At 39.9% G+C, this 18,348-nt stretch overlaps 1 protein-coding gene across 1 annotated transcript; it reads left to right on the forward strand.

Moving 5' to 3' along the window:
- The first annotated feature begins 1,225 nt into the window (after positions 1-1,225).
- Positions 1,226-17,391, forward strand: LOC130923790 (gastrula zinc finger protein XlCGF28.1-like). The gene is made up of 4 exons (XM_057849790.1): positions 1,226-1,312; positions 1,431-1,536; positions 1,800-1,901; positions 11,195-17,391. The coding sequence occupies exons 3-4, from the start codon at positions 1,899-1,901 to the stop codon at positions 12,467-12,469; spliced, it is 1,278 nt and encodes a 425-aa protein (XP_057705773.1). The 5' UTR covers positions 1,226-1,312; positions 1,431-1,536; positions 1,800-1,898; the 3' UTR covers positions 12,470-17,391.
- The last annotated feature ends 957 nt before the right edge of the window (positions 17,392-18,348 follow it).

The raw sequence follows: 18,348 nt of genomic DNA on the forward strand, positions 1-18,348 counted from the left end.
GCCGGATTTTCCTGGATTTTATGGGTCAAACATGGTGATATAACAAAGGTCGCGATGCAGAAATCGCAGACAACAAGGAGTGCTCCCAATATCCCACAGATTCTCTATTGGTTCAGGTCAGGAGAGTTGGCAGGCCAATTGAGCACAGTAATGCCATGGCCAGTAAACCATTTACCAGTGGTTTTGGCACTGTGAGCAGGTGCCGGGTCATGCTGAAAAATGAAATCTTCATCTCCATAAAGCTTTTCAGTAGATGTAATCATGAAGTTCTCCAAAGTCTACTGATAGCCAGCTGCATTGACCCTGCCCTTGATAAAACACAGTAGACCAACACCAGCAGTTGACATGGCACTCCAGACCATCACTGACTGTGGGTACTTGACACTGGACTTCAGGCATTTTAGCATTTCCTTCTCCACAGTCTTCCTCAAATCTCTGGCACCTTGATTTCCGAATGACATGCAAAATTTGCTTTCATCTGAAAAAAGTACTTTGGACCACTGAGCAACGATGGCCTTCTGGACAGCAGTCAGGTCGGCAGTATTGCCCATGATTGCGGTTTTGAGTAATGAACCAGGCTGGGACTTTTTAAAAGCCTCGGGAATCTTTCGCAGGCGTTTGGAGTTAATTTGTTGATTCAGATAATTAGGTTAGTAGCTTCTTTAGAGTACCTTTTCATGATATGCTAATTTTTTGAGATGGGGATTTTTGGTTTTTCTTTCTTGACTTTTTTGCCCAAATCATCAATATTAAAACAATAAAAGGCTTGAACCTCTTCATTTGTGTGTAATGAATGTAAAATATATGGACGTCTAATGTTTATCAGTACATTATAGAAAATAATGAACTTTATCACAATATGCTATTTTTTTTTAGAAGGACCAGTACGTATGTTCCAATTTTTTAAAAAAGTAAATAAATAAAAATCCTGTTCAATGGAAAAAAAGTTATTTTTTTTGCTACAGTGAGGAGAACAAGTATTTGATACACTGCCGATTAATCTATAAAAGTCGTGAGAGTTGAGCTGGAATGGATCACAATAAGTAATGATAATAAATAATCAACTTGTGGTTTGCATTCTCCTGTTTTTTGAATCAGAAAACAAAACGACCACTAGATGACGCGCTTTGCCAAGCAATAAAGACCGAATCGACTACAAAAAACAATATGACCTAACTCAGAAATGGGTCCCGATGGGAGTTGTCTGTCTCTACCCGATCGTGACGTCCTACCGGATCTCGACGGACTGCCACTGCGCTTGCGCAAACCGACGCCATTTTCTCCCGAAGGATGATGGGAGATTTTAATACGTGTACGTGTAAGGTTAAAAAAAAAAAAAATCCAATGATGGTACCATATATAAAAGTAGTGATGGCAACTTGAAACTGAAACTTCAAAACGCGCTCCGTAACGATAGCTTATATTTTCAGTGAACCACTGCTCCGGAAGCGCTCTATCTGGACCTATTCGGGACATGCCGTTCTTTTGTATTCCCTTCTCCCAACCAAACGAGCTCCTTCAAAGTATTCTTATCGGGTAAGTACTGAAGTAAGAATTTGGTGGACTAAAACGTCCGATCTTAAAGCTTAGTGGAAATCGTTTGGCTTAATGTTGAAGCTTTGCATGCTAACGTAACTTTGTTTTGTTTAGCTTGGCTCGCTAGCCAAGACACTTAAACGTATTCCGATTGCTTTGACTTCATGCCAATTGTTTGTAAATTTTGTTTTAAATGGTGGGGGTCGCTCCGTTAACAGTGATTACATTTAATTGTACGAGACGCTTTTCGACTTGTCTTAAAGATGCGACAAAATAATCCTGACCGAAGGCGAACGACGTGGAAGATGAGGTGAGGAAATCCAGGCCACGAAGATCAACTGTTGAACTGTAAAAAGAAAAAGATGGTAAGGTCACGACATGAGTTATTTTACTTTTTACGCAATATCAGACTTGCTTTTGACCGTGATCAGTGATTGAGATTGTAGGGCCAAATTCACATATCTGATTTTCCATACAAAGCTCACAATAGCAATGATCTCATGATATGGCAATACAACAATTATCGATACATGGGTCAGGAAATCATTCAAGGATATTCTCTGGAAAATTTTTTTTTTCCATGAGTTCATCACTAGTAGACATCCAATCCATTTGAGCCGGGAAGGTAGCAGTTTCGTTTATTCACTGTCATCCCTCCCACTTCAAACGGAATGGACGTCTATGGCCATCAATGTAAGCCAATGAGTTAACAATTTTATCTATAATCATGGCAGTGAAAGAGTTGATGAAAGATAGGTGTCAGTAATCAAGTGAATTTACTGAATCGACAGCTAAAGGGTTATTAAGGTCGAATTATACCAGATCCGCCAAGATGTAGCAGCAAAGCCAATCACTTTCCATTCTATCATATTGATCAAATTATACCGGCCGCATATGTGCTACCGATTGACTGCAGACCATCTCCAACGTGCCGCATTCCGACGGATCATTTGAGCTATTTTCTATTATTGACGGAGATGCATCCGTCAAAATGGGCGGAGCCAGGCCTGCAGTCAACAGGCTAGGTCAGGGGTCAGGAACCTATGGCTCTTTTGACGGCTGCATCTGGCTTGCAGACAAATCTTCAATTATTCCCCCCCCCCCAAAAAAGTTTTGTTATGTAATGGGAAGGGCACTAGGACCTCCGGGGAAACCTGGTGGGCGTAAGAGCCACAGGGGAAGTGTTAAAAAGAGCAACCAGTAAGGGGCGCTCACATTTTTTACATTGGAAAGCCAGTGATCAGGGGACCTACAGGACACTAGGGCAGGTGCGGCAGTGGAGAATGTCTGAAAAGTCTGATGATTTGATGATGCATGTGGCAGTTGGTTGAAATGATAGCTATGCATCTGTAGCGTGGTGCAGACAGAGATTAAATACTTCAGTCTGTTGCTACACATTTAATTTTGTTTTTTTTTGTTTTTTCATTTTTCTTGTTCAGTTGGAACGAGAAAAAACGTCTCTCATTGCTGCACAGAGAGGCTAATTTCTTATTTGCTCTAAAATGTGGATTGTTATATAATTACAGTGGGACAAATAAGTATTTAGTAAACCACCAATTGTGAAAGTTCTCCCACTTGAAAATATTAGAGAGGCCTGTAATTGTCAACATGGGTAAACCTCAACCATGAGAGACTGAATGTGGGGGAAAAAAACAGAAAATCACATTGATTTTTAAAGAATTTATTTGCAAACCATGGCAGAAAATAAGTATTTGGTCAATACCAAGAGTTCATCTCAATACTTTGTTATTTACCCTTTGTTGGCAATAAGGGAGGCCAAACGTTTTGTGTAACTCTTTACAAGCTTTTCACACACTGTTGCTGATATTTTGGCCCATTCATCCATGCAGATCTCCTCTAGAGCAGTGATGTTTTGGGGCTGTCATTGGGGAACACGGACTTTCAACTCCCTCCACAGATTTTCTATAGGGTTGAGATCTGGAGACTGGCTAAAGCACTCCAGGACCTTGAAATGCTTCTTAGGAAGCCACTCCTTTGTTGCCCTGGCTGTGTGTTTGGGATCATTTTCATGCTAAAAGACCCAGCCACGTCTCATCTTCAATGCCCTTGCTGATGGAAGGAGATTTTCACTCAAAATCTCTCGATACATGGCCCCATTCATTCGTTCCTTTACGCAGATCAGTCGTCCTGGTCCCTTTGCAGAAAAACAGCCCCAAAGCATGATGTTTCCACCCTCATGCTTCACAGTGGGTATGGTGCAATTGAGTATTCTTTCTCCTCCAAACACGAGAACCTGTGTTTCTACCGAAAAGTTCTATTTTGGTTTCATCTGACCATAACACATGCTCCCAGTCCTCTTCTGGATCATCCAAATGCTCTCTAGTGAACCGCAGACGGGCCTGGACGTGTACTTTCTTCAGCAGGGGGACACGTCTGGCAGTGCAGGATTTGAGTCCCTGGTGGCGCATTGTGTTACTGATAGTAGCCTTTGTTACTGTGGTCCCAGCTCTCTGTAGGTCATTCACTAGGTACCCCCGTGTGGTTCTGGGATTTTTACTCACCGTTCTTGTTATCATTTTGACGCCACGGGGTGAGATCTTACACGGAGCCCCAGATCAAGGGAGATTATCAGTGGTCTTCTATGTCTTCCATTTTCTAGTAATTGCTCCCACTGTTGATTTCTTTACACCAAGTGTTGTACCTATTGCAAATTCAGTCTTCCCAGCCTGGTGCAGGTCTACAATTTTGTCTCTGGTGTCCTTCGACAGCTCTTTGGTCTTGGCCAGAGTGGAGTTCGGAGTGTGACTGACTGAGATTGTGGACAGGTGTCTGTTATACCGATAATGAGTTTAAAAAGGTGCAATTAATACAGGTAACGAGTGGAGCCTCGTTAGACCTCGTTAGAAGAAGTTAGACCTCTCTGACAGCCAGAAATCTTGCTTGTTTGTAGATAAGCCTGTCGCAATATGCAATAATTCCATTTATCGCGCGATATATAAAAATAAAGACGGTCATTTTCGTGCTGCGATTTATCGCCTCGCGTGCACGTGCACGCGTTTGTCACGTGCGTGCGTGCGCGCGCGACGCACGCGCTTGCGCCAGATGTGTGGCAGACGTGCTTGATAGCGCTGTTTAAAGTTCAGCTTCCTTGTGCCACTCTGTTTTATTGACTTCTGGGTATGTTCGTTTTATACATTTGAGTGACCGTCATTTAATGGATGGAGGCAGGGTCGAGTGCACTGTCGGCGCACAGCAAAGAGCGAGCGGAATGAGGAAGAGGACGAACCAGTCTGCAAAATGTTTTTGGAGGTTGTTTCAACAAAGATGGCCAACAGAATAAATCTACATGCTCATTTGAAACACTATTATCCTCTGCAGTTTTCACTGCTTAGTAAGAAAACTGCATCGCAACAAGCGGAGCCTCCTCGTCATGTTGACAATTAGAGGTATTCGCTTGATGTGAGAAATACAGACGACACCGCGCAAAATAGCGTTCCCTGACGGAAAGTGAAGTCCGCTACATTGCTGAAGAAATGAGACCGTTTTACCTCTGTTAAATGATATTTGATATCTTTGGGAGCCAAATTTTTGTTACTGCTACTTAATTAGTCTATTTTTCTCTGTTGTTGTTGAAGTGCAATTACTGTGACTGCAACTTTATACCTATATGCCTAAATGCTTCAGTTATTAAGTGCAATTTTATTTTTTCTTGAAAAAAGACATTTAATATGTGTTTCTGTGCGGTATTAATATTGTTGTCTTTTACTTGAAAGAGGCATGGTCTATTGTTTTTAGTTGTGATTTCTTAAAAGGTATTTTTTAATTTAAAAGTAAACATTTATTGCGTTTAAATGGGTGTACTTGATCTATTAATATATACTGTATTCTCACTGTGTTATTGTAAATTGGTTAAAAGGGGACGGGACTTGATAAGCATATGCTTCTCTCGTCAGTCCTTGTCTTTTCTTCGTTTTTTTCGGGTTGCTCATATCACATCTTGCAACTGTCAATGATACCGATGATGATGACAATAAATAAAAATAAACGCTCAAAAAAAATTTTTTTGGGTGGGGGTGGGGGGTGCGCAATAATATCGCATATCGCAATAATTTATGAGATAATTTATCGCCCACTAAAATTTGTTATCGCGACAGGCCTATTTGTAGATACTAGAGGTGTGCAAAATTTCCGATTCTTAGATTATTCGCGATTCGGCCGTGGAAGATTCGAGAACGATTCACAAACATCCAAATTCCGATTATTGAAATATGCCAAGTGAAGCGGAAGTACAACACACTCAGCGTGCCGCGCGGTCTTCGGGACGGAACGGAGCGGGAGTAGCTAAACATCATGCTTCTCATTAACTGGCCCCTTGGGTAATGCCAACGCTCAACTCACGGCTCTAGCTCAACTCATGCCACGAGATAAAAAAACACAACAACATACCTGACTGCTGCCGAAAAGCTGCTACAAGTACAGCTAAGCTACATAATGTTACGGTAGATATCATTTATATAGGACTAGATGGATTATAGACTCGGTAGCGGTAGCAGCACATCTGCAAAAAGCTAGATGCGGGCGTTAGTAAACGGCCGCCATCTTAAAGCAGTAAACTTCCCTGCAATGCTGTTGTAGTGAACCTTCCAAGCAAACCTAATTAACTTTTTATCTAAAATACTCCTAAATAGGTAAAATATTGACTTGAATCTATCTTTAAAATAGTTTTAAAACTTTCACATGTCAAAAGTAGACAAAAGGGAAATTATGGAATAACGGGAGCAATTTTAACAACTTTAACGGTTGATTCACAACATTAAATTAATTGAATGTAGTTTAAAGCTGCTGATACAGAATGGGGACTGGAGTTTTTTTATTTAATGTTATTTTTGTATATTTGTTTACTGCTATATGTTAACTTGATACTGAAATAGTAGTTTGGTTTAGCCTGAGAGTAGTTCCAGAATTGTTCAAAAATAATGTACAAAACTTAAAAAGGAGGGGGGTGCATCAATAATCGTTTTATAATCGAATCGGAGCCTCTGAATCGTAATCGTAATCGAATCGTTAGGTGCCCAAAGATTCCCAGCTCTAGTAGATACAACAAGCAACAAATACTTATTTTCCACACTAATTTGTAAATAAATTCTTTAAAATTCAAACTGTAATTTTCTGTTTTTTTTCCCACATTCTCTCTCATGGTTGAGGTTTATCCATGTTGACAATTACAGGCCTCTGTAATATTTTCAAGTAGGAGAACTTGCACAATTGGTGGTTGACTAAATACTTATTTGTCCCACTGTAATTATATGATTTGCTATTAGAATTGTAAATACGTTAGCTTGTGTAGCATTTTAGCTAGCTGACTTCTGTGAGGCAAATTGGGGTAATCTGCTAAATTTACATATTGATCAGACAAGATGGACGTTTGAATGCCAATTTTTGTGTGTGTTTTTTATTGGTAAAAATTATCACAATATTTGAACGTAACTTCAATTATATTACTATACACAATAAATACAAACATGTTTATCATCTCTTTACTTTCCAGGAATCCAAAAAATTAACATTTGTCTTAAGACCACTCAACATTTGTCGAAATTAAACAGAAGTGAAAAAACGTCTTAGTCAGGTTCTAACAAAAATAATAATGGACCATTCCTTCAGGTATAACACTACTGCTTTTGTCCACAAGCACAGCCAAACTATAAAAAAAAAAAAAAAAAAAGAAAACTTTCTACCTCGATTATGATGAGTGTATGATTATCTGAAAAATGTCTGTATATGTTGCAAAAAAATAAAAACTAATGTAGAAAATACTGTTGTATGAAAAAGTATCTGAACCTTTTGGAATTTCTAACATTCCTGCATAAAATCACCATCAAATGTGATCTGATCTTTGTCAAAATCACACAGATAAAAAAAAAACAGTGTCTGCTTTAACTAAAACCCCCTAAACATTTATAGGTTTTCATATTTTAATGAGGATAGCATGCAAACTATGACAGAAGGGGGGGGGGGTGGAATAAGTAAACCCTCTGCCTAAGGAGACCTAGAGAGCAATTGAAACCATTTTTTTACCAAACAATTTAAGTCAGGTGTGTGCCCAATCACTAATGATTGCTTTAAAGTTGCCCTGCCCACTATAAAACGCACACCTGGTAAGAATTGTCTTGAGAAGCATTGTCTGATATGCAACATAGCTCGGTCAAAAGAGCTGTCTGAAGACCTGCGATTAAGGATTGTTTTTTTTCTATAAAGCTGGGAAAATATACAAAATCATCTCCAAAAGTCTGGATGTTCATCAGTCGACGGTCGGAGAAGTTGTCTACAAATGGAGGGAGTTTGGCACTGATTGTTGAAAATTGGTTTCAATTGCTCTTTAAAGGGTATTAAAACACTAAGGGGCTGCGATATATCAATAGAACCGTTATGTGACAAGATAACAAATATTAATAAAGTTAACCAAAAAAATAAATCGCATTCATGAGCAATTATCGAAAATAGATCGAAAATTACGAACATTTCCGAAAATATTCCGGAAACAGCCGAATGGGGCGGAGACGTCATAACAAGGAAACGAAAGGTTGAGGCAGGTGCAATCGCTGTTTATCGACGAGAGAGTTGCGTTCGTGTTTTATCAAAAAATCGCTAAAATGGTTCAAACCTGTCATGCTATGTGGTGTACAAATAGCCATTTGTCGCAATGCAGTATCCATGAGTTCCCGAACGCGAGAGAGAGCTGGACTACGCAGACAATGAGTAAAGTTCATCAGTGCTAAGAGGGCTAATTTTGCAGACCCAGCTTCCGGCACGGTTTTGTGTGGTGCACATTTTACATCTGAAAGCTATTCGAACTATGGACAAATGAAATCAGGTTTTGCTAAGAAATTGCTGATGAAAGCAGCCACCGCACACGCGCAGCCACCTAAATGTCTCGAGATATCAAGAAAGAGGACGACTGGCTCTGATGAGACCACCCCAGGCTAACCAAAGGAGCGGAGCAGCCAAGCTCGAAATGGCCAGAGTGAGTACTCTTTTATAATAAAAACATATCACTCATTGGATATAGGACTGGACACATGTATAAATTATCGCTCGTAAAATATGGGATTCAAGGATTTGTTCTATATTCATATTTGTCTGTTGGCAGAGCGAAAACCTATGATAGCACAATAAATGATAATTATTCTATACATTACATTATTTTGCGGTCACGGTGTACCAGCTTCAAAAAAAGAAATGCAAAACAAACCATTCGGTGTTTCCCATACGATGTTGCTGGTGTTTCATCAGTGTGATTGCTCCTCTCAATGATCCTTTCATTAAGCTGCATTGGCTTTCGTTTAGGCTCAAATTGATAACCCAAAACACCAAAGAAAGGTTCATAACTCTCCTCGTCACCATTAGAAGAATGTTCGTTACGTCGGATTCGTCGCTGCAACTAGAAACAAAACTGACCGGTATCATCGCCGCCATTCAGTACTAAGCACTGAGCCGGTTGTTTCCTTGTCGTGACGTCACGCACACAATATGCTAGATTTCCGGGATCTCGTGGGCGGGTCCTTTTAGCTTGACAATCGATCCAAATTTCTATAATTTTCTTGGTGTTGCGATGAGTGTAATTACACGAAGTGGCATATATGAATCCAAAAGGCATGCGTTTATGGATAAATGATGGAATATTAGCAATTCCCCAGGTGTTGTCATACCCTTTAAAGAGCATATGACACCAGAAAAAAAGTCTTAAATGGCATTATTATGTGAATTAGAATCATATTTTGAGACGATTCGACTATATACAACAATTTAGCAAAGCGTAGATGACGAGAAATTAGTCTTTTAATCTGCCTGTTAGCCACGCCTACCATTAATAGGGCTTTAGCGTCCCCAACAGGTGGATGACGTCAGCGGTAGACTGGGGTCATCGGTTTTACTATTCAGCCCATTGAGGGGGAATTGTTCAGAACGAGGAAAACGCGACGAAGAGAGCCGCAAAATGTCATTGTTTCAGTCTCTCTACTCCAATATTTTTACAGGATATTCTTTTTATCCAAGTATTTTTCCCCAATAGCTATATAAATGGCTTGAGAAGGACCAGTCAGCCCGTGGAGGGGGAACTATTCACAACGAGGAAAACGCGACGAAGAGAGCGGCAAAATGTCATTGTTTCTGTCTCTTTACTTCAATATTTTTACAGGATATTCTTTTTATCCAAGTATTTTCCCCAATTGCTAAATAAATGGCATGGTGATGACAAATAACAATCTTGTGCTAAATGGAATATGAAATAATAAAAATCCATTTATTCAAGACGACATGGCAAAATTACTCCATAATGGTCAAAACTGTCGACTTCACCTTTACTGTCGCACCTCCCGAACGATATTTTATGACACCTAAATCGGACATATGTAATTTCCCTTCCCCGGCTTCGGAGAATGTAAACAAACCAGAAGGAGTGACAGCTAGCCGACATGCTAACCCGAACAGAGGGATGTTTCAAAGTCTTCGAAGTGGAAAATCACACGTAACTAGCCTGGATGATTTGACATGACGACCCGGTTGTCGATTGTCTTCGCGGATCGGCAAACCGCCCGGCGGAGAGCAATTTACAGTTCGTTCCCGGGAGGAGGGTGGCTGGAGTTGTTGTGCAGCTAACGTGCTAACAGCTAACTGCTAATGAGCATGAGGAGAGCTTTTTACATGCCTATCAATGATCGAACGTAAGTAGTCCTTTATTTAAAGGAATTTTGTAGTGTTTACTTTGTAATCACTGTATTCGTATTTGACATAATACAAAACAAGATGTTTACTCACTTCCTCGTAAGTCCAATGGTCCCACAGTAAATATCCACGGTGAATGGGAACCTTTTGAAACTCCAAAAAGGCGCATACGCCTCTCCCGCACACAGAATGATTTTTCTGCAGCCGTTTGGCTGGCGTGATGCGAAAAATAAACGTATTAATCCACAAAATCAGCTGAATCCTTCGTCCTCATACACAACAGTACACTGTATGAGGAAGAGGACGTCTTCTATCGTACACGTCACAGCGCCCTCCTCCTCAATGCAAGACCGAAGCCGGAAGTCACTCATTTTCATGGCGCGGGATTAAAAAAACTAAATAAATATAGCGATCGCTTCCACATACATCCAAGCGGTCCATATCATTCAGTGACATAAAATACCGCGTGTATTATGAAATAAACATGCTTTTTCGTGTCACAGGCACTTTAAGTCTCCTGATGCAGAGGGTTCACTGATTCACTGATCACCCCCCATCTGTCATTGTTTGCTTACTATCCTCATTAGAATACTAAAACCTGTAAATGTTTGGTTGGTTTTAGTTAAAGCAGACCCTTTTTATTCATCTGTGCCATTTTGACAAAGATCAGATCACATTTGATGGGGATTTAATGCAGGAATGTGAGAAATTCAAAAAGGTTGATACTTTCATACCAATGTACATTTTAAATAAATGCAAGTCATTCGCCGGTCACGTTGCGTTTGAAGGGGAAAAAATGGACTGGCACATTCAGCAAGTGAGAAGAGGTTAGCCGCTGAACCCTTCACATTTTGGCTGCCAGTCTGAACAAGCCCTTGGTGTCGGTAAAAAAAAATATACAACATGAAAATCATGGCGGGAGACTGAGTAAAGCTCGACTTTAGAAAATCACGTGATATTTTTCCTTTTCCAGTATCCCGCAGACGCCACCATTAAAGAGCTTCACCCTCAGAAGGACAATCCCCTCCACGTTAAACAGAAGGAATCGGAGATGCCGTACATTAAACAGGAGGAGAAGCCCGAGATCCCCAGCATTAAAGAAGAAGAAGAGGAAAATGAAATCACTATGTGGCCAATGACTGTCATTGTGAAGAGTGAAGAAGATGAAGGTCCAAGCGAAGAGAGCGGAGAAGAGGAACATTGGAGCAACAGCTCATTTCAACACCCGACAACAAAAGGAGAGGGACAATCACAACCTGACGGTTTGTTAGCGCCGCTCTCAGACAGTGACGACGTAACTTCACACTCTTCTGATTTTCACACTGATGAGGAGGATAAAGACTTTGACCAAAATGCTTTAATATCCTTAAACCATTCCGCTTTGATGAGAGGCACAAAAGCGGTTGGGAGACCTTTTACCTGCTCACTTTGTGATAAAACATATACTCTGAAAAAACACTTACAAAGACACATGTATAAACACACCGGGGAGATGCCTTTCGCCTGCTCATTTTGCGATAAAAGATTCGCTGAGAAGTCATATTTAAACACTCACATAAGAACCCACACTGGAGAGAAGCCTTTTCAATGCACATTTTGTGGTAAACAGTTCACTAATAAGGGATCTTTAAACAAACACATCAAGACACACACTGGAGAGAAGCCTTTTGTCTGCACGTCTTGTGGTAAACAATTCACATATCAGGGATCTTTAAACAAACACACAAGGACACACACCGGAGAGAAGCCTTTTGTTTGCACATCTTGTGGTAAACAATTCACTTGTAAGGGATCTTTAAACAAACACACATTCACACACACTGGAGAAAAGCCTTTTGTCTGCACAAGTTGTGGTAAAGGATTCATTGAGAAAAGAGATTTTAGCAATCACATAAGAAGACACACTGGAGAGAAGCCTTTTCCCTGCTCAGTTTGCAATAAACGATTCTCTCAGAAAGTACTACTAAACTCTCACATTAAAACACACACCGGAGAGAGGAATTTTGCGTGCTCAGTTTGTGATAAAAGATACTTCAGTAAGTCACAGTTAAACAGACACACACATACACACACTGGAGAGAAGCCTTTTCAATGCACATCTTGTGGTAAACGATTCACCGAGAAGGCACATTTAAACAGACACACACTCACACACACTGGAGAAAAGCCTTACGTCTGCACATCTTGCGGTAAACGATTCACCGAGAAGGAACATTTAAACAGACACACACTCACACACGCTGGATAAAGGCTTTTGTCTGCACAAGTTGTGGTAAAGGATTCATTGAGAAAAGTGATTGTAGCAATCACACAAGAACGCACACTGGAGAGAAGCCTTTTGCCTGCTCTCGCTGCGATAAAAGATTTTGTACGAAGCTTGAGTTAACAAGACCCACACGTACACACACTGGAGAGAAGCCTTTTGCTTGCTCTCTTGGCTTTGTGGGTGAAACATGGTCATACAACAAGGGTCGCGATGCAGAAATCGCAGACATCAAGGAGCGGTCGAGATTTTCTTTTCATATATTTACCTTTTAAAATGTTTTTTTTCACCATTTTTCTTTGTTTGGATCGATTATTTATCAACTAACATATCTGGAAAAAATGCGACCAGAAACAAAAAAACAAAAAAAACAATTAAGCGATAGTTGAGTAAATATCCGAGACTTTTTAGACACCATTTTTTTCATTGTGACGTAATTTGTTTAAAGTGATCCTGTACCTTAAATACATGTAGGCTCTATTTAACCACAATTGTTCTCTTGTACTAAAATATGTTGTTAGAAACACATGAAATGTTAAATTAATGGCAATATTTTATAATATTTAGTTTTAGTACATATTTTACCGTTAGTTGGCGCCATGCTTTGCGGGCTCGCAGTGATGACGTAAATGGGATCTTTCCAAATGTGTAGCGTGTAAAATGCCACGATGTGCTGCTTTTGGATGCAATTTCCAGTCAAATGGAAACAAGGTGGAATTATTATTTCTAGTGAATAAATGTGCATAGGTGGAAGCTTCTCCCCCTTTTTGGTCCCTGTATGCACGTATCCTATTCACGCCCGAACATTTTTCCTGTATCCTCAGTCAAGTAAGGGATCAGTCTATTTTCTGGATCCGACTGTCCCACCGCGTCTGCAATATTGGTTTCAGATCTATTTTTTTGATTCGTCAGTCCCACAGCGGCTTTCGGATTAATCCATTTTGTGGATTAATGGTTTGCCATGGCATCGGTCTAATTCCTGGATCTTTGAGTGAGTAAAACACACGGATTTGGATTACTATTGCTATCTTTTTTGTTGACTATTTTTTGTGGGAGTTTTCCCCAAATCATATATCAAATAATTAAAGCACCATAGCACGCTACAGTGACGACAGTGACTCTGACATGGACCTTACAACAATGTTGGAGTTCGTCAGGGAACGCGTGTTTGCGTACTGCTGAGCTCCCGAGTGAAGAGTGGTCAATGTGGGAATATTTTTTTGTGAATAAATGTGGATAAGTGGAAGCTTCTCCCCTTTTCGGTACTTTTATACAAGTATCCTACCTACCACGCGTTACAATCTGCAAGACATGGATTACATGGATGGTGTGCTCTTTGGCCTGTACTGTATGTAAAGCACACGACAGCTCTGGATGCTAACAATCTACATAATTATATTGGGATAAGTTTGAAAACGCAATATGCTTACCTTGAATATCTGCTAATAAAACCGGAGTTCCCAACAGCATACACTCTCTCGCTCCATTGTCATTGAGAAGCAGTTGCCGCGAGTGCATCACCAGTTTTGCCCAACTTTTGCCTTATCAGGTATCTGCTGAACCGCATTTTGCCCTGCTGCTCGTCTTGTGAACAACCGACTGCTGTCCTGCTCTTCACTTTTCAGATCTTGTTCAAATGGGAAGGGCAGAACCGACATGTTGGGAAGGCTAACGAGTGACACGCTGGAAGTGCGGTAAGGGCCCGGTGACGTCACGCACTGTGATGTAACAAGAATGGCGACCTATCACTTAAAATAATTTTACAAACTTCATTAAAACGAAAACATTAAGAGGGGTTTTAATTTCAAATTATTATAACTCATACTAATATTTATCTTTTAAGAATTACTTGGCTTAAAGATCGAGGATCACTTTAAAAGATTTTGTACGAAGCAAACGTTAACAAAACACATGCGAACACACACCGGGTGAAAAGGCTTTTCTCTGCACACTATGTGGTTAAAGATTTACCCGGAAGGAAGATGAAAACAATCACTCAAAAAGACACACCTAATTTAGTTACGACTTATTGCGTTTCACAATTTGACTTCCGATTGTCAACAATACTTTGATGCTTCTTTTTTTTTTGTCTGTCCAATTTCCAAACTTTATCTGAAAAGTTTCAGGGTAATATTTTAAAATTTGTTTTGTGCATTGTAATCATTTGATCTGCTTCATTGTGGAAGGACTGGACCTTTTTATTTTTACTATCAAATATTTTTCTTTATTACTGACTTACTTCCTAAACTGTTTTTAGTATTCTGTTCTGTAAATATGGGTTGTAATATACTGAGCATGTGCCGATTACCAGTTTGAAGGTATACCGTGGTATGAAAATGTCAAGGTTTCAAAACTGCAAAAATTTTCTATCAAACAGTCCGAAGGATTAGCATTTTTTAGGGCTGTCAAAATTATCGCGTTAACGGGCGTTAATTTTTTTAATTAATCACATTAAAATATTTGACGCAATTAACGCAGATGCCCCGCTCAGACAAATTTAAATGACAGTACAGTGAAACGCTCACTTTTTGTGTTTTATGGAGTTTTGCCGCCCTCTGCTGGTGCTTGGGTGCGACTGATTTTATAGGCTTCAGCACCCATGAGCATTGTGTAAGTAATTATTGAAATCAACAATGGCGGGCTACTAGTTTATTTTTTGATTGAAAATTTTACAAATTTTATTATAGCGAAAGCATTAAGAGGGGTTTTAATATAAAATTTCTATAACTTGTACTATCATTTATCTTTTAAGAACTACAAGTCTTTCTATCCACGGATCGCTTTAACAGAATGTTAATAATGTTAATGCCATCTTGTTGATTTATTGTTATAATAAACAAATACAGTCCTTATGTACTGTATGTTGAATGTATACTGTATATCCATCTTGTCTTTCCATTCCAACAATAATTTACAGAAAAATTTGGCTATTTTTATAGATGGTTTGAATTGCGATTAATTGCGATTAATTACAATTAATTAATTTTTAAGATGTAATTAACTCAATTAAAAATTTTAATCGTATGACAGCCCTACATTTTTTATGTCCCAAAAATACATACAGAAATCCCTCGCTTGCAGCTTTAAGGCTCAACCCTCCCCCACCAATTGTTGCTCCGTGTCAGTGAGTCACTTATGCTACACAATGGCTGGAGGAGGTGAAACTACTGAACTTTTTCCCCCATCGAAGAAAACGAAATCGCTGGTATAGGAATACTTTGGCTACAGAGTAACTTTTCTGAAGGCAAAGGTGCCTGTGAGGCCCCATCGACATGTTAAACATGTTTGCGTAGGGTGACTGCCAAGGAGGCAATACCTCCAAATATGATTTTGCATTTATACTGGGGCTGTCAAACGATTAAAAATTTTAATCGAGTTAATCACAGCTTAAAAATTAATCTTATTTAATCACAATTCAAACCATCTCTAAAATACGCCATATTTTTCTTTAAATTATTTTTGGAATGGAAAGATAAGACACAATATGGATATATATATATATATTCAACATGCATGTACATAAATACTGTATTTGTTGATTATAACAATAAATCCACAAGACGGCATTAACTTCAATGTGTTCAACAGAAAGAATGTTTTCTTTTTCTCTGCAAAAACAAACACACAACAGGGCCTTAGAACAGTAACAGAAACAGTGGTATTTAGAATGTGTGCAAAGTGTGTGTAGTGTACACATAAATGTGACCCTCTTCTCTACTCATCCTCTAGCCAGTCACTGAGGCAAACCAACTTATTTACATTTTCTGAGAGTTGTTCCATCTATATTCTTTTTTAATTTGAATTCCCACCCAGAGGGGCAACCTACTTTTCTTCCGTGTTTACATTTAACCGTTACCCACGCTGCTCACTGCACTTTTGAGTGGTGCGACGGCACTGGCCGTTTAATTGTTATCTTTTTTGAGACTGTCAGTCAGCTGATCGTCGCGTCCGCCAGCTGGCTGCCTCCCCTCCCAATGTGACATACTCTGATTGACGCCGGTCAGGCAGACGATGTCGCCGCCGCTGATGAGCCACCCAAGGAAGGGTCCCAACTTCAAAATCTAGCCGCTGTCTGTCATGTATCCATTGTGGAGTGCTTTGTTTACATTTGCGGCAATAACGACACTTGCTTTATGGCAGCTAAGCCGATACAAGCTATTAGGCCGTTGTTTGAGCTCGCATCCCCACGTGTGTGTTGTATTGTGCCTAAGTCTTGTTAACCAAATAAAGGCAGCATTAACAAAAGTCATCTGACCACTCGTCATTTTACAGCTAACTCTGAGAGTTAGCATTTGACAGCATGCGTGGCGCGTACCTCTTTGCCAGCTGTTTGCCAGCCATTCATTCACCTGTGCATTTGATTGCTACTTTGTTACACTCCCGCTTTTTTCGGTGAGGTATTTTGTGTTCATTTGTTATTGGATCGTTTTTGTTCACCACTGTAAATAAGAGCATCGCAGCAGTAGAGGTAAACTGCCGTTTTTGTTCAACCTGTTCTGTTTTGTGTAGGAAGCCAGGGTAGTGGCTGTCTTTTTGTTATTTCCTTTTCACGATCAGGGTTTACTTAGCAGGTGGGGTTTAAGTGAAGTTTCATTTTGTTTGTTGTTTTGGCCTAGGCTTACACTGCAGCCAGTTTCTTCCGCATTTTGTATATTTTGTTCATTGAGAGTTCGACTTGTGTGAAAAAAATTGTGTCCACTTGCAACTTGTGTGTGTGGCTCGTTTTATGTTACGCCCTTAGTGAGCCGTCCGTGGGACGTAACGGGGAGTATGGGATGCATGAGAGGGTCATTCCGCGCTTGCTTTAAATATTTTAACGTGATTAATTAAAGTAATTACCTCCAATTAACGTGCTAAATTTGACGGCACAAATTTATAAAAAATTAAAAGTTTTAAACAATGTCATGAATGTTTCCCCCAGCTACAAGTTAACTCCAGCATGTTTATAGTGTGTCTAGCAGTGGTAAAACACAGGGTTTCCCTTACATGTAAAACATTGTGGCGCACCGCCACACCAAAATAAAAGCTGCCACGACTTGCAAAAGTTTTTTTTTTTTTTTAAAGGACGTTCCAAACTAACAGCAGCTTAGTCTGAAGGGTTCAGTGGCAACCTATTGATTGTGTATTGTAATGTCCGTAACTAAGCTCGGTCCCCTTAAGAGACGAGCCGTGACATAGAAGGAAGCGAAAAGGACAACGGGCGGGATAGCGGTTGCATGTTGCGGCAGTCCGCTGTTATTTTATTGTTTTTCTTTATCATTGTTGCCACAGCAAAGTGGGAAAGCAAATACCTACTCCTCTCCTTCTTCCCCCCATCAGGGCTATTACAGTATTTTGGATCGGACTTTTCGGCAAAAATGAGCGGTGGGTGGCCGCCTTGGACGGAACGGCAAGTTTGAAAGAATTTGCACCGAGAAGCGGGGCCTAAAATAGAGCCTTGATATATTTCAGAGCGCCGCCGCGCTAACGTCAACAATAGCAGAGGGTCAGGTGTACTTAAATCTGTGCTATCAGGCTGTTACGGCAGGCAGATTTACGCAATGATGGCTGATGAAACCTTGGTAAATGTTTTTTTTTTTTTTTTCCCAAGGTTTGTGAGCTCTAAAAATGGCTCTCATACCTCTCCTTGCTAAGCTAAATGGTACCGCGATGCGCGTTAGTGTGGAAATGTAGTTCACGAACAACAACAAAAAAAACTATTCACCTTCTCACTGAAACAAGTAAAACTCTTTACACAGCAATCTGCCTTCATGAACACAAAATCCCTGTATTCATGTATTAGTACACATTCAACTTTGTTGCTGTGCTGGATGACTCGGAGCTTTTTAGGTTCCTGATTGCGTTTTCATGCAGTGCCATTAAAT

Source organism: Corythoichthys intestinalis, chromosome 1 (genome assembly GCF_030265065.1).
Source record: "Corythoichthys intestinalis isolate RoL2023-P3 chromosome 1, ASM3026506v1, whole genome shotgun sequence".
In the NCBI taxonomy this organism is placed as follows: domain Eukaryota; kingdom Metazoa; phylum Chordata; class Actinopteri; order Syngnathiformes; family Syngnathidae; genus Corythoichthys; species Corythoichthys intestinalis.